This window comes from Molothrus ater, chromosome 8 (assembly GCF_012460135.2).
Source record: "Molothrus ater isolate BHLD 08-10-18 breed brown headed cowbird chromosome 8, BPBGC_Mater_1.1, whole genome shotgun sequence".
Lineage (NCBI taxonomy): Eukaryota > Metazoa > Chordata > Aves > Passeriformes > Icteridae > Molothrus > Molothrus ater.
In genome coordinates this window covers 10,979,409-11,006,614 of record NC_050485.2, presented here as the reverse complement: position 1 = coordinate 11,006,614, position 27,206 = coordinate 10,979,409, and the positions used below count along the sequence as shown (strand labels likewise).

The following is a 27,206-nucleotide window of genomic DNA, read 5'->3' as shown; positions in this document are numbered from 1 at the left end:
TCACACACCTGGACCACAAAACCCCTATTCACCTCTGATGGATTGACTTTTTCTTTCACAACCCCTTAACTAAAGGGAACTGAGATGAGAAAACAGAATCTTTTCTTAACCAAGTCTTCTCTCATACTGATACTCATCTATACCATCACTTTGCTTTCCATGCTTCTCCCATGTGTCTTGAGCTTCCATTAATCTCTGTTTTCCAAAGTAAAAACTAAGGAACTAGAACCCGGTTTCTCACTTCATATACAGGCAGACCACAAGGGATTTTTTTTCTTTCTTTTTTAATAACAGACTCCTTATTTTAGCATTCTCCCAGAGTGTCAAAAGAAGAGGATTTCCACCCACTGCCCTGGAGGCTAAGTCATGACCACATCACATCTCACTGTTGGGACATATTTCCTGGCACTAATAGGAAATGTCACAGCTTATTTTTGAGTGTTCCTTCCCTGGAAAATATGATTTTGTCTGTTCCATGCTATTGAGAACTTTTTTTTGTTTGTTTAAGGTTGTTAATCTCATGATGAGAAGATCCTGGCCTAAGAAGTCTTCAGTCTAGGACACACCATAACATAAAGCAGGTTAAAAATGATGGTATTTTCAAAGGACACTTTACGTAAAACAATAAAGAAAATATCTCACTGTTCACAGCATCTTTGCCTGATACAGAACTTTCACATAGTGCATCTGCTTGAAATTTTCTTGTTCATCCTATCCTTAGTTATTAAACAAGTTAAAGCAAATATATCTTATATACATGTATGTATACACTTTTTTAACTGAATGATTAAGTACTAACCATAGGTTTTTTGGGGTTTGGGGTTTTTTGACAGAATACAATGCCTTATGCATTTACACAGAAAAATCAATTGACAAGCATAAAGTGCAGTTCACACTAAGAAAACTAATTATGATAAGTTGCTACATAAATTGCTTTGCAACTTCCCCAGCAATCAATTTCAAACTCTAAATAAGCCTCTGGCTTGAAAAAACAATGAGTACCTAACAACAGTGTCAATAACAACAACAGAGAGGACCACAATGATAATATAAACAGGATACTTTTCCTTCTGGAAGTAAGTTTTCTGTAAACCAATTTCCTTTTCTTTGTACGTCAGTGATTTAAAGACAGCATGGCTTTTCACAATGTATGTGCAGAATAAGAAATTTGTGTATTAACATTTATTATTAAGAGGTGCATGTCAATTTTACTTCAAATACTTTAAAGTATTATATTAAACCTCTAGACCAAATTCTGGAAGGATTGATGGACATTATTAGTTCCATATGAACCTAAGAATATTTATAAAGTATGGTCAAGCTGTGCAAATTGAGACAGAACAGATAAACTGATTATTCTCCAAGGATTTCATTATACTACTCCCTCTAGCTCTCCAAAGTTTCTACTTTTTTCCTTCAACACCAAATTTTGAAAAAAGTAGACATCCTTCAACGTGTACTGGATTGTGAGTTCCTGCCCAACTGGATGGCTAAACTCTTGCTGTGCATTCTGTAGACCACTTTTATCTTGCTCACTACTTATCTAAAATCCTACAAAGCTACTGGTTTTCTGTGTGGCACACCCCAGCAATCAATCTGGAGGAATTTTGAGTGAACATACAAGTCATTAGTGAAAATTTACTATGCCAAATATTCTGGGAGCAATAGCACAGTATAACAATCACAGAAAAAGGAAACATTGCAAGTTCAGGTGTCTCTCTATGATTATGATTGTTTGCTGAAGAATGGGAAAGTTTGGAAAGATTTTAATTCCAAAAGAAACCTTCAGCACAACTCTGTTAGACAAAGAGAAACTGAGCAAAAGGAACCTCTCACTTCCTTTGTTCAAAAGGCCTCTATAAAATTACCTTTAGAAGGTTAATAAGAAGCTTCAAATTATTCTGTTCTTGGATTTCTGAGCATGAGATGTGAATGCAGCTGATGAGTTTCAAGATCAGATCATAAAATAAGAAAACACATCTGTCAGTTGATTGAAATATATTGGTAAAATAAATACCAATTTTTCATTCGGGCACTCATCATTCAGACATGAGACAATGCAATGACTGCACATACCAGGATGCTTGGATAATTACCTGTATTGACACCAAAACAGGACAGTGCATTTGTTCAGAAAGTTTTTTACAAGTCATAATAGATTAGAACTATTAAACGTTGGCCCAAATCCAAGCTAAATTCTAAAAACTACTTACATAAATACAGGATTAGTTTTTAATGGAAACTGCTTCTTCTTCCTTTTACCAGTAAGCTATGGGGTAGGCTTACCACTGGTTTTTTTCCCAGAAACAAGAGCACAGAAAGGGAGGAGTCAACTGTAAATTGTTACTGGAAACCAAATGGCTTTGTCAAATTAATATGTTTCCAAGCAAATCAGGTAATACACAATGTTTTAAAATAACTGCTTATAGAAAAGGCATCCAGCACAGGCTTTTGTACAGAAAAACAAATTTTCATGATAGCCATGATTTACTGATATTGCTTCTGAAGAGATACAATGATAAACTGTTATTTTCCTCATCAACTGGAAAGCACTGTTCTTTTTAGAAGGCAATTTGAGTTTGAATGCTTACACATAAAGCGAGGATGCCATTATAAAAAACCAAACACACAACTTGAGTGGGGCAAAGGGTGAGGGGCCTTTTTCCACACATCAGACAAATCATCCTTATAAATATCCTTTAAATATTTTTTCACCAATGTCAACTATATTAAGAATTTAATTTTCTATTTTAAGATATGTACCCAGTTAATAAATTATCAATAAGGAACAGAAGGGTACATATATACAAATCACTAAAATTAATTACATAAGTCCAAAACATTTTGGACAAATTTCTTCTAAAAGTCACTACATTTCATCACTTTTGTGGAGCATGGATATTTCTACTTAAAAACTACAATAAGTAACTATTTTGTCTGATTTTTTTTTTTCCTTAAAGGTAGATCTGGAAAAGCAGACAGGAATGTGGGGCGTATATATTTGATTTCACCAGAAAACTCAAAAGCTAGAAAAATTCAAGCAATGTATAGAATATAGAAAGAAAAGAGTCACTTTTATGACAGGAGGCTGTGTCTTGGAACTGACTTATTTTAACCAGATGAGAGAACTGCATAAACTTCACCCAAGTAAATAACTGGGTTCTAAATTCATAGAAAGCAACTTACAAAATCCTACTTTAACAAAGACCAAGGAAAGACCCTTAGAAGTTTGAGATCATTGTTTTGGAATCAAAACAAAAATAGAGCCAGTTATAAAATTACCACTTTGGAAGCCTTGTCTAACAGGATAGCAATTAGATCACATAGAGAATCAAGTCATATTGCTGTCAGATGCCCAAATCCAAATATATAAGGCCTTTAGATTTTTCACTGAAAAATATGAACAGTGGGACTGAGGTAAGGTTCAACTTAGAAAAGTGGGTCTAAGGAACACTGCAATATAAGGGAATACAACTTTCCCAAGATGGGGAAAAAATGTCTAAAGCTTAAAAACATGATGGAATATTTATTTCTCTCTTCATGTACTTATATACTCAAGCATCATAACACTCAATATATCTCAAGTTATCATTTGTTATCATACCTTATCATTCCATGCTGATATCACACCGTCATATGCTGTTTCTGTGGGCTTTGAAAGGGAAAGCGAGATTTTCACCATTCCTGAAATGGTCTGTACACAATATGGAGTCAGCCTAAAGGACCAGATCCTGACTGGAAATTATACACTGCATGCATGAACACAAAAGCTGTAAGACACAAGGTGCAACCCACACATAATTATATGTTTTTGTTCTCCCTGTAAAAAATCATAGCTAAATAGGGTGAGAAATGTCCAAGTGAAACTGCACCAAGCAAATACATCCACAGCTTGCTCCTGCTCCCCCTCCCAGTCCCCTAAAAATCAATTTGCAGCTGTACCAAACCATTTGCCAGACTTGAGGATTCTGGTAAACAAGCTTCTCCAGGGACAAATTACACTCACAAACTTACAGCATTCTTCATTCCAGTATGCATTGAAAACCGCCAATATTTACATATGCAACAGCTGATTCAATTCCACTTTACAACACTGAAAGCATTCCGTGAAGAAAAAAAATTAAGATATTCAGAACCTAAAATAGCATGCTTAAGTATTTCATTTTTACCTTGGAGATTTTTCTATTGACTGCAATTAATCTTTTATGGGCTTTTGAACTTTGGAACTTTTCTTTATATAAAAGAAGTTGATTGAGTTAATGGGCCTTGCCAGCAGGTTGCTCTAAGCTTGGAATTGGCTCTTCCAAGACCTGGAATTTTGGAAATTGTCCTTAATTATTTCCTTGTGAATATGTGTATATATGAACACGCGTACATATATATATATAAAGTAATCAAATAATGTTAACAATGTCTCTTTAAGGACCAATTTTACCCTTTCTTTGGATGAAATGCTCTTCTCCCTTTATTTATAACTGTGCTTAATCAAAAGGAAATTTGCAGCATATTTAGCATGCAGAGCAGAATATTTCTGGGAAGAGTAAAGACAGAAGTAATAAAAATTATGTGAACTTCTAAGGGTAGAAAGTTGGTGATTTGGGGAATATAATTTTCCTCTTTCATGGCAAGAGGGCAGGAATTTTGAAACCCTGGTGAGGACAGTGGGCACTTAGACCCTGGCAAGTTCCCACTCTGAACAAACACCTGCTGCACGTGTCTGCAACACCTACTGCAGACACAAAACTGCTGTATTGCAAGAGGAGTCAATCAATAATGCAGGCATTTTGATCCAACACTACTGGAATTTCTTTTGTCAAGTTAGATAGCAAAATCAGTCATGAAGCCACACTTCCATTACACTATTGCCTAAATAAAAAATCTGAAGATACCTGGCTTTTAAGGGTACTTTGAAAGTATTTCTCTAGAACTCAGGTATGTCTCAAGATTCTGTCATTCTATTTATTGTGTTAGTAGACCCTAGCCATTTAAGCCAACACCAGAAATCTAACCTCAAAAGCAACATGTTTATCTGAAAATCAAAGCTGCTTATCTTGGGAATGGGGGGGAGGAGGGAGGGTGGAGAAGGAGGACACTGGGTTGCAGGTTTTTTTGAGGGGCAGAGGTTGTTTTTTAATCTCTGAAGTCCAGGTCTGTGCTCAGGATTTTGGTTGGTCCTTTCTCTTTAGAAAGTATCAGCTTCTATGTGTGATCAGTGCCAGAATACAATGCACTCACAGCACTTCTAGGACATCTGATTTTCACCACAGCACTTCTAGGACATCTGACTGCACTATAGCAATCTTCTAGGACATCTGATTGCACCATAGCCATCTGCACCAAGGCCAGGATGTAGCTTCAGACTCACCCTCAGCTCTAGCACGACAGTGATACAGGCTGCAATAAAGTTCTAATCACCTGCATTCCTCATCCTTCACACCTGAATCACAGATCCTTCTTCAGGTGCATTACCTGCCTGATTCTTTCAGAGGGTATCAAGTAATATGGAGTGCTACTAAAGCTGCTTCCATCCTCTGTAGTGCTGCAGAATTTGAACACACATTAAAATTAAGCTACCATCAATTCATAAATGTAAGGCTGACTTTGATCCTGGTATCCCAAAAAAAACTGCCTATAGACAAATGGTTTACATGATCAATGGAGAATCAATGGGTAATATGGGAAATAGATAAGAGGATTGTGCTCTGGTTTTAAGATGAAAAAGTGCTGCAAGCTTTACAAATTCCTCCTTTTTGAAAAAAGTGAAAAAGCTTGGAATGCACCCTTCCTGACTGCTTCAGTTTTTCACCTGTTCCCTGAATTTTTTGTTTCATAGGTATGCAGAAGGAATTTGTGAATTTGCCCAAGGTGCTTTTTTAAGTTCTAAGGATTGATGAAAAAGGAAATTGAAAATTGATCCACGTTTTATGCTGAAAAACAGAGAAGAATCCCTTTTTATTGCAATGAAAATGTGTTAACATTTCAAAATTATAGTCCTAATTTCTAAACTGCCAAAAAGTTCTCACTTAAAAAATATTAGAAAGTTTACAAATTCTCTCAAAATTACCAATGCTGCATGTAATCATCTACTTAGCAATGTTTAAGTACTCTAATCTCTTTACATTTTTCTCTCTCACACACACACACAAAAATCACTGAGCGTTATTATCCATAGATTTATTTGCTTTCCCGGTAGACTACCTGTAAATCCTATTAAATATGAGTTAAAAATCTGTAGTCTTGACAGCTATGGTTTTCTCATAGAGTGCTTGAAAGGCATGGTGATCTCTGTGAAATGCAGCAGTACCTAAAACAGAGAAGGCCTTAGAGCAAAGCTTAACACCCGGCAGAAGTTGATAGCAATAAAATGGAGCTCGCACCTCTGTGGTTGGTGAGGTCTCTGGATCCAGAAGGCAGAGGTGTGTAGTGCATCTCTGGAGAGGCAGAGGCAGCAGCACTGGAGGCCTGTGTGACAAAACAAACACTGTCAGTGCTCTGAGTGCAGGGCAGTGATCAGGCAGAGCGGAGGCACCTGCAGGATCAGTGCTGGGGTTGCAGGTGCACGGAGTTACCAGCCATGAAGGATTAATTTGTTTTTGTTAGGGCTCCTTGCCGTTCCTCAAGGTTGCTGTACTCACAAGAGTTTACACAATGGCGTTATGTGTCATTACTAAATGAATCTTTCCATACAGCTGACAGCTTAAAAAAATCACCATATTTGTCAGGAAATCTTTAGGCAATGTCAAAATTTTTCCTCTTGGTGAAACAGATTAATATTTACCTAAAGGAAGTTATGAGTCCACATGAATGAAAGGAGATAGGAAGTTGGGCTAAGATACCGTACTTTTCAAATCCAAAGAAAAAAATCCCAAATGATTTTCTCATTCCACTTCCCTGTGAGCTAAATGAAGGGATCTACTAAAAATTATAGTGCCTATAATGCAAAAAAGTATACAAGTATATAGAATTGCTAACAATAAACACTTAAAACCTACAGCAGAAGTCTAATAAAAGAAGTAAGTACCCAAGAGGACTTGCTCAGAAGCCTTAAAAGTAAAGTGTTCAGGGAGAAGAAGCTCAAGTCTTTCTCCCTAAGAAGTCTCAAGATCCTATGATTCTAATTTTAAAAGATTAGCTTGAAGAACTATGATTTACAATAAACTAACCTTCATTCCATTGGATGTTTCAGCTGAAGATATATATATAGATACATACATATATATATGTATATATATAAAATAAAGTTAAAACAAGCCACATTTACCATCTTGCTTTTTAGTTACAGAGCAGCAGTTAGGAGAAGACACAAAAATAAAGAATTGTGTTGGTGAATATGAATCATTGTCAGTTTTTAAAGTTCAGTTTAACTTAGGCTGGTGACACAGTAGTGATATGTTCAGTTTCAGATACAGAGTTTGCTCTAGAGTATTTACAAACTACCCATTTCAACAGACATAAAAAGATGATGTGTTTAAATAGAAGACACAAAGGACACCATTCACTGAAAGTTATATGATAATTTCAAACAGAAAAAATAAGGCAAATCAAGAGAAAAATACAAACGCAAAACTATTTCTTGAATCTCATGATAATTCACTAAAGGGAGTCTTGAGAAAATAATTGCTATCTTCTGTGCACTTTGTTGATATATCGACTTCTAAGCTGCAAAAGTCAATCAAAGGAATTCACCTTAGTCTTACTGACTTTAAAATTGAACATATCCTCCAAATTTATGAACACACAGGTCTCCAATGTGTGGTTAATATAGAAGTATTAAATAGAGCTTCAGAGTTTTGGGGAAGAAAAAGCATAAATACTAATTCAAATTTTAATTACCAGACCAAACCCAAGAACAATAATCAGAAATCTGTAACAATGAAAGTTAATCCTGATAATAGTTTGTCAAAGGCTGTAACTTAGAAATCTTCCTTGTTGTAGCTTCCTTGTTGGACTCCTAAATGATAGTACATAACATGTTAAGAGGTGACTGACTAGATTAGCATACTAAGATTTTGCTTTTGGAGATCAGCCTTCAATTTCTGTGCCAGACCATAGTTACAACCCCATTTTTGTTCTTAGGAAAAATCGGGTCACAACATGCAGATGCACCATGCATCAAAAATAACGTCTTAGTGGAACTTAACAGAGGCCAGTTTGCCTAAACAGCAAGGATGCTACTTATCAGAGATGAATAAAAATAGAGAATATCCTGCCTCTGCTGACTCACCAGTGATAATAAACCCTTTTCAGGGAACCTCTGTTCACAGACATATTGCTACAGACATAACTCTCACCTGCAGCCAGAATGAATGATACCTTGCTTTTGGTGAACTGCAAACCTGCAGCTCTATCTCCTCTGGATGATGAATTATTGGAAATCTCTCTGGTGACCAATATGAGCCAAGGGCACATAACATGTAAGAGAGAGAGATAGAAACCCCTTAGACCCAGCTATGTGATATTTGAAACTAATTCCAAGAACAACTACATGTTTCCTTTGGGTTGAGTAGTTCTGAGTAAGAAAAGGAGAAAAATGTCACTATTTAACATCATGCTTCGTCCCTCTAAATCACTCAAAAAACTGGAAGAATAAGTGGTCTCATACTGTACACTCTAGATGGTATCTGCCTATTCAAGTGTACTTATTTGGGACTCTGGTAATAGTGAAGGTTTCTCTTTGGTACTTTTAATCTCAATTTAGACTGTTGACAGCTTGATGATAGCTTTTCCTAAAATTACTGGAAGAGACTTTGCCATTTCAGCAATATACCACTGAGTGAGCAAAATTCAAGAGCTTCTAAAAAGGATATTGGAGTGAAGGGGTAATTTAGCTTTATTTCCAATTTTAGGAAACACAAGAACAGAAGGGTTTGTTTATTGGTGTTTTTCTGTTATTTTATGTACAGTATATAATTCCCTGTCAAATATTGAATAGTTTTCATTACCTTTGAGCTAAGCATTCAGTTAGAGTAACTTGAATTCTCTGGAATATCATCCAGGGTTAGGATTGTTTTGCACAAGCACTGGCTCAAGTTCCAAATCACGTTTCTGAGTAAGCCTGTGCACCAGCAGAAAGACAACTATTTGTTTTCTCTACCACATACTGACATTTGGCCCTAAGCTATTTTCCAAAGAGATTTGTATAGATTGCATTACTCTTAATATTCACAGGAATATTGTGACAGTGACAGCATTGACATGTGACAGTTATGTCTTCAAGTATAGGTGACAAATGCATCAGAAGTTCTTGCAGTGGAAAGTAACTATGCATACAAATAGCTTTGAGGAAGGCTGCTTAAACTGGCTGGAAGCTCCAATTTTATAGGAACGGGTCACAAAATAACTCAGTAAAGAAATTCTAATGGTATTATTACAGAAGAAGCTTGTAGTTTTGCAAACCTTGAAGTCATTCAAGTTTTGCAGTATATCACTGCATGTACGTGGTTTAAGACTTACAAGTCAAAGTACATGGTTTAAGACATACAAGACAAAGTTAGACTACTCACAGCCCCCCTGTTATGCACTTAACCAAACATTTGCTGAACTGTGGTACCTCTCTTCATTTTAACCTGTGTGTTTTGTCCAAATTGTTGTATTTGATACTAAATGGACTGCAAAAAGCGTACCAGCTTTGCAAAGCATGTTCATCAAAATTACAGAAATTGTAGAAGATGAAGCAGGAAGGAAACACCCACAACCAACCAAAAAAACCCCACAACAAAACATCAAAAACTAAATTTGAGAGCAGCAATACACCAAATCTTTAACTATTCAATCCTAGGGAATGGTCAGGTAATGACAACTTTGTTTGCAATGTATTTACTTTTCTATGAACTTAGGAACCATACAACCAGTGGGGAGGAAAAAAAAAAGTGAAGCATGGAAGAAGGGATGAAGAGACTAGAAAATATGCAAAAGCAGGTCCTGAGTGGAGCACTCCATACGGCAGAATACAGCCAGTCTGGCTGTCCCCTCCCCAGCCGAGGGGAGGGGACTCAGCTCAGCCAGAGGGCTCAAATGGGCTGCCTGGAGTTTGTCACCCACCTCAACACGCTGGCACTTTCTGGAAAACCAAGAGGTGGCACAGCACCCCTACCAGGAAAGGAGGCTGCTCTTGATGGAAGGGGATTCCCACTCTCCTTGCTCCACAGCCAAGCAGATTTAGCCATGAGTTAGCAGCTGTCTTTGCTAAACTCCAGCAGAAATTAGAGTCACTTTAATGAACGGGAAAAAAATAAACCCATTTAGAAGAAAATTGTCAGCCACACACCAACAGCTAGCTCTCAAGAGTGGAGGAATTTAATTAGACTAAACAAAAAAGAAAAAAAGGCTAATTTGTTTAATCCCTGAATTCCACGTTTCAAGGAATAAAAAACGCAATACTTGGATGGTACTAGTAAGGGAACATCATGTGAAGTGTCAGGACATACTGTACATCTGCTGCATCAATACAAATTTGTAGAGACCAATGATACAAAAGAAAATGCTGTGCTATTTTTGGCAACCACACAAGTTCCTTCAGCTGTTGAAGGAAGTAAAGGGGGAACTCAGAGAATCAAATCCTCTTTGAATCATTGTTTGAGAAGGCAAAATTTAAATGACTCTGCTATCCAAATCATCTCTCTACTGCACATTTCACTTTTGTATTTCTAAACACAGGAATAAACAAAAACTCCACTTCTGACACTTTTAAATCTAATCAATAATACAAAGTGTTTCAGCTATAATCAAGAGTATGACTTTGACCTTAGAAAATATTCAGTCCAGATATCTTAGCAGCTTATTTTCAGATGTGATGCTACCAATACAGCAGTCAAATTATTGTATATTAGGACAATAAGGAGAACAGTGATCTTATATTTTGGTTGGCCTTCTAACTTCAATAATCTTTAACAAGAAAAGAAAGAGAATTTTTTTTCACATTTAACAGAAAGAGTGGAGCTTAAGATTCATAGCATTTCAAATTCAAAGCATTCCCTTATTCTCTTGAAAGAGAGATTATCACTTCTCACTTGAATTTACTTTACCTTTTGGTTTTCACTTAATGTTAAATTGCAAGGTTGAAAGCAGGGATCAAAAATGCAAATGAACATCAGATAATTCTTATGCATTTAGGCTTAATTGAGTGTAATCGATATGTCTGGTGTGCAGCCAAATTCAACTATTGTGAAAAGCTCCTAATGTATGGACATTATTTTTGGACTACTGAATGCCAGAAAATAATGAGCTGGCATTCAGCTTTGGTGAATGAGCTCTTGAATTTTCATCTAAGAGTAGTTTTGAATTATTACTGAAGATAAGGTGTAAATGTGCAAGGGAATTTTATCCATGTTTCTCCCATGAATCATAAATGAGGAAAAAAATTACAGTCTAAATTGCACTTAAAAGGAATAAAGTCTTTTCATGTCATACATGATTTATCAAAATGATCTCATTTTAAGAGTACTGTGGTGTATCTTGATTAATAACATTAGTAAGCATGATGAATGGCCTCTTTAATGGTAACACAGAATTTATTGGCAAAATCCCTACTTCTACCAAAAAAGGTGGGAAGTAAAACACATAGCAGATAGTAACCTGCAGAAACAGCTTAAGTAAACTCTCTGCTATGTATTTTGCACTTAGACATCCTTGAAAATCCTTAGTCTGAGTTTATTCTCAAACTTGTTCAGAAACAAGTAAGAGGTGTTACCTAATGGGGCAGCTCTAACCATGACAAAAGTCACTTTGCAGTTCTCTGCAAAACAAGCTGAACTCTGCATGTACTGTAAGAGGATGCAGTGTATTAAGGTCTTTCAAGAACATTGGTCCCATCCCCTTATGACCTTTTTCAATATCCTCTTCATTTCGCCTTAATATCCTAAATGCTTCCCTTCTTCCATTACTCCATCTTACCCTCCCCCCTCCTCCTCCCTTTTTAAGCCTGCTCCAGCCTGCCCTAACTAATTTCCTTTTGGGCTGACAGATCAGAGGCCTTCCTACCACTGTTCCTTTTAGACCTGTGAAGCCCTCCTCGTAATCCTGCTGCTTGTCCACAATTAATCTTTCCAGTTGCCACATTATTAACACTACCACCCACAGACAGAGGATGCCTGAGCACGGCTGGACACTCGCTCCCCACTGGAGCATCAAAGTTGTCAATCACACACCAGTCAGAAAGTTGCCTGCTGTCAACATCAGAGGATTTCATACTCTCCTACCCGCTGATCAAACATTTTTCTTCAGAAGATTAATTCCAAGTCCCCACCCATTTCCTCCCATATCCTCTTTCCCTTTTAGGTTTACTCAATGATCCATCTTCTGTATGGAAAAGGAAGCAGTGTATAATAGAAATCCTTTCAAAACAAAAGTTCAGCAAAACTAAATTTAAATCCCAGCTGTTATCAACCTCTTCCCCCCCGTGCAAGTTAAACACCTTAAAGAGCTTGGATTAGACCTAGTCACAAATGCCTTTCTTTGATCAAAGGCTCCAAGACTTTACACAAATATAATCACAAGGCAATGACTGCATCTAAGGAGCCTGAATTGATTTGTTCTACTGTAACATATCGCATACAAAAACACCCACCAGGCTTTTTGATTTCCAAGACCATTCTTTTTCAACTTATATCACTCACAAGCCAAGAATTTTAGCATCTTCTTAATATTTTTCAAGGTCATTAGATAAAAAGTGAAATTCTTGCACAGTATTTGCCTTCTCTTTTAAAAAAGTGCATCTCAGCTACTTACACTTAAAAGCAGAAGGATACAAGAGATTCTTCAGCTCAGGTTCAGTTTAATGAGTTGAAGGGAAGTAACTATTAGCACCTCTCCCTAATCATATGCCACACGCTAAAATATTCAGTTTTTATAAATTAAACCTTACTGCTCAAGTGGCTCAGTATCTTTCACAACAGTTGGCACAAAGAGAATCTGTCCCTAAAGCAGTACTTGAACATGCTAGCCACACAACAGTGAATGAAAGCAATACCCATTAATATAATCCAGCAAGCAATCTATTCACTGTAAAACATAATGTTAGGGTTTAAAATAGGAATAAATTCATTTCAAATCACACTACAAAATAAATTCAAAGTTCCTCAATCATATTCATCCCTAAAATAGATTTCTTAATGTTTTTTCATCTTTTAGGTTGGTACTAAAGAAAATCAAGACCTCAACAAATGACTCCCAGAAGTATAAAACAATAAAGAAAAATCTGCTGGCCTTGAATCCTAAACTTAGATTGGGAAAGTAAGTCCAAATTATTATATTTTACCTTCTATTTCTACACAATTATTTTATATTCTACCTTATATTTCTCTGTCAGCATCTTTACCTCCATATTCTGAGAACACACATGCTACCTTATTTTCATTTACGCTATGCAGGATTCAAGGGGTTCACACACTAGTAAAATAGTGGACAAAGCAAACCACAAATAAGTCTGTCACACCCCAAACCACAAAACTCTGCAAATGTTGCTAGAGAATTCTGAGTTGTCATGGAGAGCCATTCTTTCAAGTTCCTCATGAAGTGAACCACAAATGAATTTTGAGATGCTAGAACCTTTTTTCTAAGTCCCCACCTCACCAACACCCAAACATGACATTTATTGAATTTCACTCATTGTCCAACAGTTCTGAAGGAGTGAAAGAGAAATATGGAGTTTTTGGAGGTTACAGCATCAACAGAAGGTGCCAAAAGCATTGGTAAGTCAATATGAAGGGAAGTACACTGACAATGTATTACATTCCAAGTTTCCTTCAGTCGTTCCCTGCAATATGTTTCAACCAATTACATCACAACTACAAAACAGAGCAGTAGTGGAGTAATTGCCAAGATTCCTGCTATGCTATGGCAGAGCAACAGTTTATAAGCTGCATAAAAACACTGATGCAGAACTCAAATACACATTACATATGATACTGTAACTCATTACTTTTCATAGCCCTTTATTTTGAAATCAGGTAACAGAACTTGACCTCCTTTTGCCAATCTGATACCCATAGCTTCTTCAAAAGCAAAGACAAAATCATCAAGCTAAGTTGATTTTTTTAGATAGGAAATTCTAAGACAGTTCCATAAATTAAATCAGCAATGGAATATCATCACTTTCGTGCACATTCAATGATAATCAGAGGAATGCAGAACCATGTATACATTTCACAGGCCAAACAATTGTTTGCAATGCTAGAGCACTTATTTTGCTTTGCTATTCAGTCTGATACCTTCTGCATGCCTGGGTTTTTTTAGGAAGTATGGAAAATGTTGCAAAAAAATGAAAGCTAGATCCTAAAAAGTATAAGCTTTACTTTAATGAATGTTGCTAAGTTGTGCTGGCCTCCTCACCTAACAGGCACAGGAATAAAGAAACTGGAAGGTTAAAAATGCTTTCAAGGCATCTTCATTCTGTCATGTGGGAATAGAGCTGAATTGCAGCTCAAACCTCTTGTCACTCTATTCAGTCAGCAGAAGGGGGTGCTGCAGTGTAACCTATTTAAAATGCAAATAGAGTAACTTTTGTAACAGCAGATTAAAACTAACATTTTATTCACTTGGCATACCCACAGCATAGTGAATGCTGGAATCAGACTTGTCACTGCACACCGCAGGTTATTAATAGAGCTCAGAATGGTGTTACTAAATGTGCAAGTTAAAAGCAAATAAACAAAAATGGATTTATCTGTGGTATTTGTTCTCCTGGAGAATTCAGCAAGGTCGGCCTCACACTGCACACTTGTTTATCCAGGATCACTGAGGCTCAATTTCGTTGTTTTTTTCTTTCTTCCTTAATTATTTGATTGACAGCCACTTAGCACAGCCAGAGATCCTGGGATATGTGATCTATAACACTAATATTATACAGAAAACCACATTTTTTTCAACCAGGACAAATATATACATACACAGAGAAGACTCCACGGTGCACAGCTGCTACTCTCTAATAGGCCTTTCTGGACTCTCGTGAACCACCAACACATGAAAAAACACAAAGTTAAAGGGTTCAGCAGAACCAAATCAACACATTGTGCTATGGCTTTACACTTCATCTTCCTACAATGTCAGGTGTCAGGGCAGGCAAATGGGTTTCCCCTCTATATTCAAGCCAATTCCTCTGTTCTTCATCTCGATCTCTCAGAGATTCATCAAAAATGCGATTTAATTACATCTCCTCCCCTCCTCCCCCTCCCAAAAAGAGTGTAAACATGACTCCTTTTTATCTCCCGATACATCTGGACAAGTAGACAATGTGCTAAAACAAAATAAATCTGCCCTGACAGTCACATCAAAGGGTTCAGCTAGGGGCTTGCAGCTACTTAAGGCACAGGAATGTTGTTGCTAAGCATCGCTCTACAACCTATCAGTCCCTTAAAGAAGAGCTTTTTTCTTTCAGAGGGGGATGAGGAAAGCTGGAGAGTGGGAACCAGACTGCAAAGGGAGATTGGGGATTTTGGAGGATTTTAAAGCTTAAAGTGAATTGTGTGAAGAAAAGGGGGTTTGTTTTGTTTTGTTTTGCCTCTTGACATACAGTCCACATTTGGGGGAGGAAGGAAAGTAGGGAAGGAAGGAGGGGTTCAAGCTTGTTGATGAAATATCTTGTGAATTATCCCTTTGGATAAAACCAGGAAAAGTCTTTGATATCCTTTTTCAAATCCCTGTACTTACTGTAGATTTGAAATAGAAAGATTGTGACCAAAAGCAATAGGGCTGGGATACTGAGCTTGTTAAAAATACATTGTGAAATGCATCCCATGCCCTGCTTCTCTGTCAAGCATTTGATAAATATGTTTATGTTCCTGAAGAGGTGAAGCCCAGAACAATGTCCATGTCCAATAAACATGCTCTACAGAGAAAGGAAACTTTTGATACATATGCACATATCACAATTTGATGCTCAATTTACTAGTGAAAACTGCTCTCTTTAGGGAAAAGGTTCACTGAAGTCTTCAGTCTTCCACACCATGCCTTGCTGGACTTGATTTGCATGTTTAGTGCTAAAACCTCCAAAGGAAGGCAAAACCATGCTAAAACCAGACCTTAGGACTCATTCAAAACACAGCCACAGCCTAATGGACAGCTGAAAATTCAAATTAGGCTCCCTCTCAAAGACACAGAAACATATCCAAGGCAGATAGACAATCCAGCCTGGAAAATATAAAACACTCAAAGCTTAATTACCCTGAAGGTAAGCTAAGAAAACCAGCAGTTTGGTTACAGCAACACTGAGGCATTAACATATCTTTGGTTTTTAAAAACAGCTTAAAAAAATCCTCTTGCCTTTTAAAAATTAAACAAAGAAAACATGAAATGGACTCATTCTACATGCAGGGCAACTATCAAGAACATGAACAATTACTGAGCCCATGATATTACAGAAATAAATAACACTTAGCATTATCTTCAGCACAACCATATTTATTAAACAGTGACTGAGGGCAGCAGTAACCATTTTTATTGTCCCATACAGCTCTTATTTTCTAATTAAACAGAAGGTTATTTCCACTGCCAATGCAGCTATTTATCTTATTTGAGTGTTACATAATATTTTTTGCCAGCCAAGCCTGACTATAAAGTGTTCTGTGTGGTGAACTGTGGCCCAACTTGCTTTCCTGTTTGGTAATCATAGAAATGGGCCATTTCGTGCTGTGTTAATAAATAAACTTTTTGCAATTTCTCCTAAAACATGATAAAGCTTATACTTTGTCCTTCCCTCTAGCTTCAATACAAGGGCAATGAGCTGTATTATTAAAGATATAGGTCAAGCAAACCTGATGATTTCAATCCTGTGGGGTGCTTTAGAAACTATTGTCATATTACTGAGATCATTCTGCTGTTCCTAATTATTCCTCTTGGTTGCCTCACATTTCAAGTGATTTCTCTCACACTTATGTCAAAATTTATAAGCTACTCCCTGTAACAACACTACATTATTTCCTCACTTGTTAGGGTAATATAGGACAGAAACTAGGAGAATGCTTTAATCTAGCTGACAAGGATAATGTAGTCTAGAAATGTAATAAACTTTGCATTCTACTACAAAGTTGAGGTTTTTCTCCCTACCATGAAACATTTCATATAGATAGACATCTTAGAAAAACTAATTGCTACAATAACTTGCATATCCTCTTATCTGAGTTGCTTTTATCAGGAAAAATGTATCAGCATTAAAGCATTCACTCCAATAGCTTGTGCAGTCTCCTTATTCCCATAATTGCTACTCCACAACATTCTGTTGACTGTACTGTAAAACTACGTGCTGCTGAAGGAAACCTATTTCCAAGAAATCTGTGCATCACCCTAAGAGTGCAAAACATCTGTAATTAACAGGCTGGGCTTTAACAGTGCTGTAACACATCTCGGGCTGACTGGCACAAAATTTTATTTGCACTAAGTAGCTCGAGACTGGGAAAACATAAAATCAACTTTATGTGATAGCTCCATGTTCTATAGTGGTTTTTCTGAAGGATTTCAGGATGTAAAGAAAGCTGCCAGTGGAAAAGGTAGTCTAATGAAACATTTGAATTTTAAAGCCACTGTGGGTACTGCTTACTGTGGGACCTAACCTATTTCCTTCAGAACATCCTTAAGGTTATGGATTATGGAACCCTCTTCCCCCACCTCCACAGAAACAAAGCAAAAATTCCTGGTAAACAAACTAAAACACAATTCCAGTTAGAAAATGTCATATGAGTAACTCAAACATGACATCCATACTAATATTTCTGGGGATAATTTTGGTGACTCTTTTTGTACCAGCAATTTACTGTGTTTGTCAAATGTCCAATGGCTTTTAAAATGCTTTTAGTCAGCCACAAACTGAAAAAAACCCAGATCACAATAATATGAGTCCAGAGCATCAACGACATCAGACAATAAAACAGGAATAGGAGCACTGGTCTATAATGGCAACCCTTAAAGGGACATTTCCAGATAAATAAAAAACATTATTTAATTGAGCATGCACATAGGAAACAGAGAAGAGGCAAAGATGAAGCTAGTGTTACCCCAATCAGAAATACTCACTGACAGCATTGTCGGGGGAAAAAAAAATGGAAATACCAATCATTTCTGGGTTTGCCTCTGTTCCTACTTCTGTCTCTGTCCTCCTTTGAAGAGCTGATGACCTGACTGAAGGTAAACTTCAGATGGCATGAGGTGTGTGGGAGGGGAGGGATCAAGAGGCAGAAACAGAATCTTCTGAAGGCTTTCACTTCTGGATCCCAACTAGAAGAACTGGAATCCCTGCCATGGCCTGAGAGCTGCCAGGGTGAACTATTCATACATTTATAAAGTGAGATTTCCCTCTTCTATGATAACTTCTGTCCCAGACAAAAGAGCCAGCACGTGTGAAAAACACACTTTGTCTATTTTGTCATTTAAGCTACCATCTCTCAATATGTAAAATTGTCTTGAAAGCTGATGATTTTATAAGTTGGTCTATGTTCAGATTTTTCTCCACAGTGGACAGACACAAGAGGGTAATGCAACAGCCACATTTAAAATTTTTAAAGAAAGAACATTTAGGCCTTACCTTATGACTTAAAAATACAAACACTTAAATTTTAGGGATGTAGAGAATGTGATTAATTAATACCTCATTAATTTGTAAAGCATCTGCTTAAAAAACAGAAACAATCTCTGATGGAAATTATTAACCACAGGAACGGGAATTAATTTTAGGATCTTCACAAATGAATGCATGAGAGAAAGAAAATCATACACAAAGGCATTAAAGTACAAAAAGCATTACTCAATCAGTATGTTTTTTGCATTTTGGTGAATCAAAATAAATGAAAACCAATGGAAAACATCGGACACTAAAAAGGAAAAGGCAATCAAAATATTTATGGAAAATATAATTATATCAATTTGTTAAAACTCCAGTTTTGTATAAACACAAAACTGGGGTATAGAAAAAACATTGTCACAGCACTCTTGCTTTAGGTTTTCTTAACTCTCTAGTAATTTCCTACATAAAGTAGTTCAGAGCTGTCTGAGACTTCTTGTCCATGTTTCAGAAATGCATAACAAGTGGGAGATGAACTGCATAACACAGCTAATCTAACTAATTTTTATAATTAATTTTCTTGAGCTTATTAATAATTAATGTCCACTTGAAAGATACCTTCACCTCAATAAGAGGAGAGAAAAAACAGCCAGAGAGTTGATTTATCTCAAAATGTGTTTTCCAAGCTCTATGTGTGGACCTTTGGAGCTCATTCTGGCCATGATACACTGGTAAGTGAGGTTTTCTTCATTGAGGTGATGGATTTAATGAATACTGTCCTAAAATGCATTGGGTTCTGTCTCTTCAAGAGGTTTTCCATGCTCCCCTTGAAGAAATACTCTAACTAGTTGTCCCTGCCCATAAAAGCCAGAAAGCACTCAAAGTTTATCCCTCAGCTCAAAAAACTGTTCCCCCAACTATGCAAAACTTCAGGACACATTACGATCCAGAGATGAGGGGAAGAATTTTTGTCAGACAGGGTAACTGCTCATTTATAGGGCTGCTGAACTTGGTTTCAGCTGTTACCATGGTTACTTACACAGTTGATGTGCACTGAGCACTTCCAGTCTTGGCTAAAAAATCTGCCATCTATGTACAGTCTGTCACAATTCTGGGAAATCTGTTCAACGAATCAACGCTGCCATTAAAATTGTTCTTTTTTTCTACCCTGGGTGTGTAAACTTCAGTTGCAACAGCTGGTTCTTCTCATATCCACTGCCCATATGAGATGGAAACTCCCCATCTTATTCCTTGTGCTGCTGTTCACTTGAAGTGCTACTGTTGATATATTGTGATCAACCCTTCACACCCCTTTGGCTACCCAAGACAGACAGAATTTCCTGGAATTTCTCACCATAACACGTCATCCAGTCTTCTGAGAAATCATTTGCCTTGTTCCCTCCATTCTGTCTTCAGTGTCCCATCAACTTTCTAGATGCACCGACTTATCCAAATCTCAACATGGTGTTCTAGTAGCTGTTGTACCACTAAAAAGGTACAATTATAATGTCTAAATTTCCCCTCTTATGTGATACCATAAAGAGTATCAGATGTATCTGTTGAAATCTAATTGTTTTATGTTTTACCTCACTCATAAAAAAGGTTACACAGTACTGGGCAAACACCTGATCTCCATGAAAGCATTTCCACTTTATCAACATAAAAACTGTTCACTGGTACTTAATTCTCTGAACATATGCCATGTTGAGTTTGTACTAGTCTAGCTCCTTAAAAAATAATATATATCATATTTTATAATTATATTACAAAAACTAATTGAATCCTTGTGGTTATCAACAATGCTTGCACTGACCCAAGAGAAGATGGGCTAAAGAAACAGATCTTTCTTCCCCTCCTCTTGTCATCTGTCTCTCATTCTTTCCACCTGCAGCTGAATCTTGTCAATAAGATGACACTTTCAGACAAAGCATAAAATGACAGAATGCAACAAATACATTGTGAATTGTAATATTGTCCACAGGAATTGGAGGTACTCTTATTTCAGAATATTAGAAACATCAAATGAACCCTGAAGTTTACAGACAGAAGCACGGATCACTAAACTGAGTGACTAGAGGGTGTAGAAAAAATATTTTCTTTTCCATACCCCAAATATAAAAATCTGGCTATCAGCAATACTGCTACCACAGGCAGAAAACTCAGAATTACTTCAGACAAAGTAAAACTACTATGGAACTGAAACCAAATGGAAAGAGTATATAAGCCTGGGTTATACAGTGGGTTACTTCAAGAGCTGCTTGCATTCATGTTCATTCACATATTCAAGTGCATAGAATAAGTGTGTAAAGTGAAAATGATCCAAAATTATTCCACTGTACTTACATAAATCACAGAACCACAGAACTGGTCAGGTTGGAAAGGTCATCTGGCCCCACCTCCCTGCTCAAGCAGGCTTATCCCAGAGCACATGGCACAGGATTAAGTCCAAACAGTTTTTGAATATCTCCAGTGAGGAGACTCCACAGCCTGTCTGGACAATTTGTTCCACTGCTCAGTCACCTGCACATTAGAAAAGTTTTTCCTCATATTTAGGTAGAACTTCCTATGCAGCAGTTTCTGCCCATTGCCTCTTGTTCTAACAGAGTTACTTTTTCCTGGTTTTCTGTGTTTATTGATGTTGCTGTGCTTGGCTTTTGCTGAATTTGTTCTTTTATCTATTAATACAGAAGTGTAATATAGGGGTTGTAGTAGAAAATCTAATGTGTAGGTCTGCTTTCTAGAACACTGAGTAAACTGTTCTATAACCACAAATTCTCAGATACCATAATTAAATGAAATTAAAAAAGCCAGTTTTCATATTTCTGTCTCCTCTGCTCCAGTTATGCAGTTTCAGGTGTGGAATGACAAATAAATATTATGGTAAATATCTTCAGATATTTAGATTTAAAAACCAATATATTTTCAGTTACAGCTATTCTAAAACTTGTGGAAGAAATGCTAGAAAAATATTACTCATATTATTCTGTAGTTTTAGCACTGGTCTTCAGCCTCAGCACCCACCTCATGGGATAACCTTTTTTGTTAATATTATTTCTGTGGGCTGCATAAAGTATAAAAGTTAAACCCAAGATGACATATTTTGACTAGTCACATCACAATTCATTTTATATTACTCATAACTTTATACTAACTTATTAGAAACAGACTGATGCACCAAAAGTTTTACACTTTGCAACAGAATGGCTCCAACAGTGTTATGTAAAAAACTGAAACTGCTAAGTTCCTTAAAATGCAACTGTTGGATCTGGAGTTCACTTTCTCTCATTAAAGTACCTTTATGCTAAAAGATGCTTTTTCCCCACCTCCACTGAATCTGGCACTTGAGCTATGATATGATTTTATTATTCAGAAATACTTTATTACTGCAATAAAACTGCACTTTCCACTTTTCCACTGTTTCACCTAACAGTGACTGTCAAACCAAAAAACTGAAGTCAAAAACCCCGTTGATTCCACAGGCAGGAGATTACATGTTAATAGTGCAGGGCGGTACAGCAGAGCAGGAAAAGAAAAGTGTCCTCAGCAATTGACATAGCCATATATATTGAATATCTGGGTTTAATGTTATTTATAATGTTTCTTGCAGCGCCATCATCACAAAGAGTAACTGAGAAGTGTACAGTTATGTAGCAAGTAAGTGTCCAACATTTGCTCTTCCATATTGCTCCCCAGGAGCCACACCCAAAAGATGGTCCCTTTTTAACAATCTCACTTCCATGTGTTTTGGCTTGAGAAGCCTGGAAAATATAAGCCTTTCCCTTGCTGGTAGACACCTGTGGGCTAGCACCATTTCATTAATTTCCTGTTGAAACAGGAAAGGAATTAAGTTTATTCCCATTAGCCTGATCCTTATACTGTTGCATCATTTAGCAAATTATTCCCATGTTAACACACAGAGATTTAGGCATTTGTACTTAGCAGAAACTGCAAGTACATCAGTTTAAGAGAAAATGACCTTTTCTATGTTGGCTAAGATGGTAACTTGATTAAAACTCTGCCATCATCTATCTCATTTTGCTGTCTGAAATGTTATTATATATGTAAAATTCTTCCATGTCTTATTTTCTTCCAGCTCCTATTTTTCAGGCTGCTCTGTGAAGATTAAAATTATTTTCTTTGTCTCATAAAGCATATCTCTGAAACCAAACTGTTAAGTGTTCGTCTGTGCCCATGAAGGAAGCTAAAAGAAATGCTTTCTCAATCCATTTGTTATCTCATGTTATCTATCTTGAAAGAAGAGAAACAGTCAATTAAGAAATGGTTGCTGTAGACACAGTATTTACTGTATGAACAATTTACCCTCCATTTTCATCTGAGGGGGGGAAAACCCCTGTTACACATTTGAGCATCGTTATAAAATTATATTTAGTTGTAATCAAACTCATCCTCTCTGATATGAACAAATACAAATACAGGAATGTCAGAAAAACACCTGGAGATAGAAAACAGTCTTAGCCAGCTCAGCTATTTAAAATAAAAAGGCAATCATCACCTTCCACCATGACTGCTTTTACAGTCTCTTTCATCAGGCTTAGATTCATTGACAAAAAGAAGCACAGAGCTACAGCAAGCAAAAGACTTTTCAGTGAAGCCAATGCTCATCTACTGGGTTTTCATCTTGTAGAATGCACTTTACTTCTTTTTATCTACTTTTAATACTGTAGCATTAGCTCATCCTACTTTCTCATATGCGAAGGCATTAGCTCATACTCCCTTTCTCTCCATTTTCATCTACAGAAGGGAGTCTGCTTGTTTTAAAAACTTTTACAATTGTTTTAGTGAGTTCATCTTAAAAGACTTTTCCAGCTTCACAGAACAAGGGGCACATTCCTTCTGAACGCTGGATACTCATCTAAAACAGCAAAGCCCATTTATCACCAGTTAATATGGCTCCAAAATACCTTTCCCCAAATAACTATCATTCAAAGACTGACAAAAAAAAAAGTTACTTTTTTCCATGCATTGTGGCTGCTTTCTGAAATAGCCCCACTTCAACAAAAATTAACCCAGATAATAAAAACAAAAATGCCAATTCTAGATGTTGGATGAAATGCATTACTGGTTTTTGTTTTTTTTTTTAAGGCCATGAACTTTGCATGGTAATTGATAAAAACAAAACATAAAGAAGCCACTTGGTCAGGGCTGACCTTTGTAGCTTTAATTTTCTTAGTCCAGCATTTAAGGACGTTCTTACAAGATTTTCCAACTGAAGTAAGTTAAAGTTTTCTCCTGAAGTAGACCTGATGCAACAGTCATAGGAGCTACTGCCATTTTATTGTGTGCATGTTCCCAGTGCTTTAGGATCCTCAGACACAATTTTAGCCGAATAGATTAAGTTTTTGCCATGCATTATAGCTTTTAACTATATCCTGTGCTTTGCAATGGGTTTTACGAATCTAAAATTAATTTATGATTTTAAAAGCTCATTGTTAAACCAGGAAAGGCTGCTGGTAATGACTGGCAACTTTGAGAAAATCAGATTGTGTGTTCTGCCCAGCAGGAACAGTGTTGAGTTAATATTTAATGATTTACTAGTTCTACTTGAGTGAGCTTGCAGCCTGTAAATGGATCATATGATCATCGATCACAAGTTCAACTGCTTTTGTTCCTTGCCTGGCATGGAGCGAGGGCGTGTTGTACAGTACCAGAGGCTCGTGTGCAGCCCTGTGTAAGACAAGGGCAGGTTACATGCAACAGGCTCCTAATGGCTCATACCAGCAAGCCCTCAGCCAAGGGGAGCTCATGAGGTTGAATTTTAAAAAGGTAGCTGACCTTGCAGCTGGGAGCTTTAACTGTGTTTTCACCCATTTATACCTGGATAAGTAAACAGTTACTGAATGCTGAAAGGGCCTGAAAGCACTATTTTAGCCAAAGGCTAATCCCCATTCTTTGTGGATGAAAGGACTCAAAATGAAAACAAAACAAACAAAAAAAAAATATGCTCTGCTTCAGGTAACACAAAGGTAAAGCTGCAATAAACAAATCCATTAATTTTAAGTTTAATGTTGCCTTACCCTCCATTTCTAATGAGCAAATCAACCTTTAAAAAAATACTGAGCTCTTCTTAAAATGATGGAAATATTAGAATCGCATAGCAGAAGATATATGCAATATAAACCAAAATAGTTTAGAAAGATTCTTCTCATGTAGATGAAATTAAAAGAATAAGTGATCAGCAAGCTACTAGTTGCACAGCTTGAACCTAATAAAAAGTCATCATTCATGTTGCAGAAAACACAAGTCCAAATGTAAAAGACAATGTAAGGCAGTGATCCTCTGCTCTATGCATTCATCTTATGTTTAATATTTTTCTCAATGCTGTGGTTGAAACTAATGAACAATTAATGCATTTCTCTGTCAAGTGTGGCTATTTCACAGCATAAAGAAATGGAATGCTCCTGCATGGAATGCTCTGCATAGAAGGACAAAAGGTTTTAAGGTCAAAAACAACTTCTGAGCCAAAGACTACTTACTCATTTCATAGATCTCTCTACATGAATTATAGCATATTACCCTACATAATATTTTTTATTAGGATCTCTAGTTTATTTTTATTTTTGCCTGCAATATGTGTTTCATCTATTTTTCATACAGCAAAAGAACAATGCTAACACTTTCACAGTTTTCATAGCTACCCACTGTTGTTCTACATGCACAGATAGATGTATTAGAAGATGCATGACATTTTAGAGGTTGGAGGAAGAAAAGGAAGACCAAGGGGGAATGTAACCCTCAGCCACTACGCAGCACTGCTTTTGAGTGACATGTAGCAAAAAAGAACTTCACAGCTCTCAGTTTATTTTCTAGCTGACTATCCAGCACCTGACATTTGATGGCTTGCTAATATCCATGTGTTACAAAGTCAAACCTTTTCTTCTCTCCAAGTACAGGCACTAAACCCTAGAATTTTAAGTTATCCTCTCTCTTTTCGTCAGTCCATGAATTCAACCTATCTACAAGATGCTTCCATCTCCCATTATAAACCAGTCAGTGTTCTGCACTTACTTCTTAACTTAAGAAAAGTTGAACTTTCATTCATTATTTTTTAAATGTAGGTGACAACAGCACTCATTTAAATGAAGGACCACAAACTGTACTTCATGTGTTCAAATTCTCATCACAGAGCAGAATAGGAGAGTCCCTTCCTCTCGTTGATCTTGTGTCTGTCTGGAACGCAACACAAAAAGGGAATAACCCATTCTTGAAAAATCTATGATCTGCACCTAAATAAATCAGGCACCTAAAATATGTAATGTAAATAATATTATTCCCAATACTACATGAATGAAAGATAAGTGAGGAGATCCTTGCATCAGATGATATAAAATCTAAATGCAATTCTTTGCTAAAGATATTTAAGTTTTAGTAAAACATAGTTTCTATTTTAAGAGTTTGTCCTCAGTTGTCTGAAACTACTTTATAACATCATAGATTTTTGGTAAATTAAAATGAAAAATTCTTAACTGCTTTTAAATTTGAAGAGAACACCTATATTCAGTTCAAACACCTCCACATATCATCAAAGACAAGTTTTACTTATGTAGGTAAAATACAGAACCTCTAATGCCTTATCCTTCCCCTTGAAAAGAAACATTCTGCTAAAATTCTGCTGTAAATAAGTCTGTTTGGATACTGCTGCTTGTTAACATTTACATGTGTGTTTAATGATCACTGCAAAGCAGAAAGCTCAGCAATCACAGGAGGGAGAAGGAGCTGCCTTGCAGAAGCATGCCCAGGCAGGAGGCTCCCTGCCACACACCTGTTATTGATGTGCATTAGGAAGTGTCTGTCTAGACACCGAGGACCTGACAGGATGATATACTTAACTCAGGGTTTGTATCAGATTTAATAAGAGGATGCTGGCAGGCTTCAACTGGTCCTGGAAGACTGTCCAGGCTGTTTGACAAATGATGTTGTAGGAAAGTCATGAACAAAGAACTCATAGTCACAAAGAATCCAAAATAAAACAGTCTCAGTTTACTAATGTTTGAATCATCTACACCTCTGCTTAAGGTCTAAACTCCTAAAGACACTAGAAATATGAGTTATCATGGCTGCAGTGGTATTAGATATAAGGCAGAATTAAAGACTGGGATAAGAGAAAGATGGGAAGAATTTTGCAAGCATAGTGTTCTGGCCTAGCTTTAGGGACAAGGTGGAAAATAACAGGGAGCAGAGGAGAGTGTACCTGAACTCCTGAGCAAAAGCCCCAAGTGGATTAATCTGGGAGCTTTTTGGTAATAGTGGGAAGAGTATTCAGAAGCAAAGTACAGGCCCTGCTGCAGGAGAAAAGGAAGGCTGTCCTAGCATCACTTGTAAACCTAATTTCTGACATGGTACCTAAATGCTGAACTTTGCATCTTGCTTAATACAGATCTTCATGATACCAGTAAGACAGTTTGATGTTGGGGAATAAGTAAATCACACTGTAACTGACAAGCTCATAACACCTTCAGGGAGGAAGAAAGTTCAAATCAAAGAGAAACTCAACCAAATCAGTGTTGCAGGCAACCCTGGGGCACCTGCACTTGGAGATGTCTGTAGGGGGATCTGGCAACCATGGAATGCTCCTGCAAAGCTGCAAATACTTTCTGCAAGGAGCCATTTTGACAGGAACCAAGAGCTAGAAGTTTCCCCCACGAGTGTTAGACAGGCCCTTTTGTAAGATATAAGCAACAGAAATGGTACCAGACAAAAT

The 27,206-nt window shown here is 36.9% G+C and overlaps 1 protein-coding gene across 2 annotated transcripts in view; it reads right to left on the bottom strand.

Annotated features, from left to right (window-relative positions):
* LRMDA (leucine rich melanocyte differentiation associated) overlaps nucleotides 1–27,206 on the bottom strand; it is a 609,530-nt gene that overhangs the window by 89,849 nt on the left and 492,475 nt on the right. For both annotated transcript variants that reach the window (XM_054515555.1, XM_054515554.1), the window contains one exon: nucleotides 6,378–6,462. In XM_054515555.1, the coding sequence (XP_054371530.1) occupies nucleotides 6,378–6,462 (85 nt within the window). The remainder of the gene's footprint in view (nucleotides 1–6,377; nucleotides 6,463–27,206) is intronic.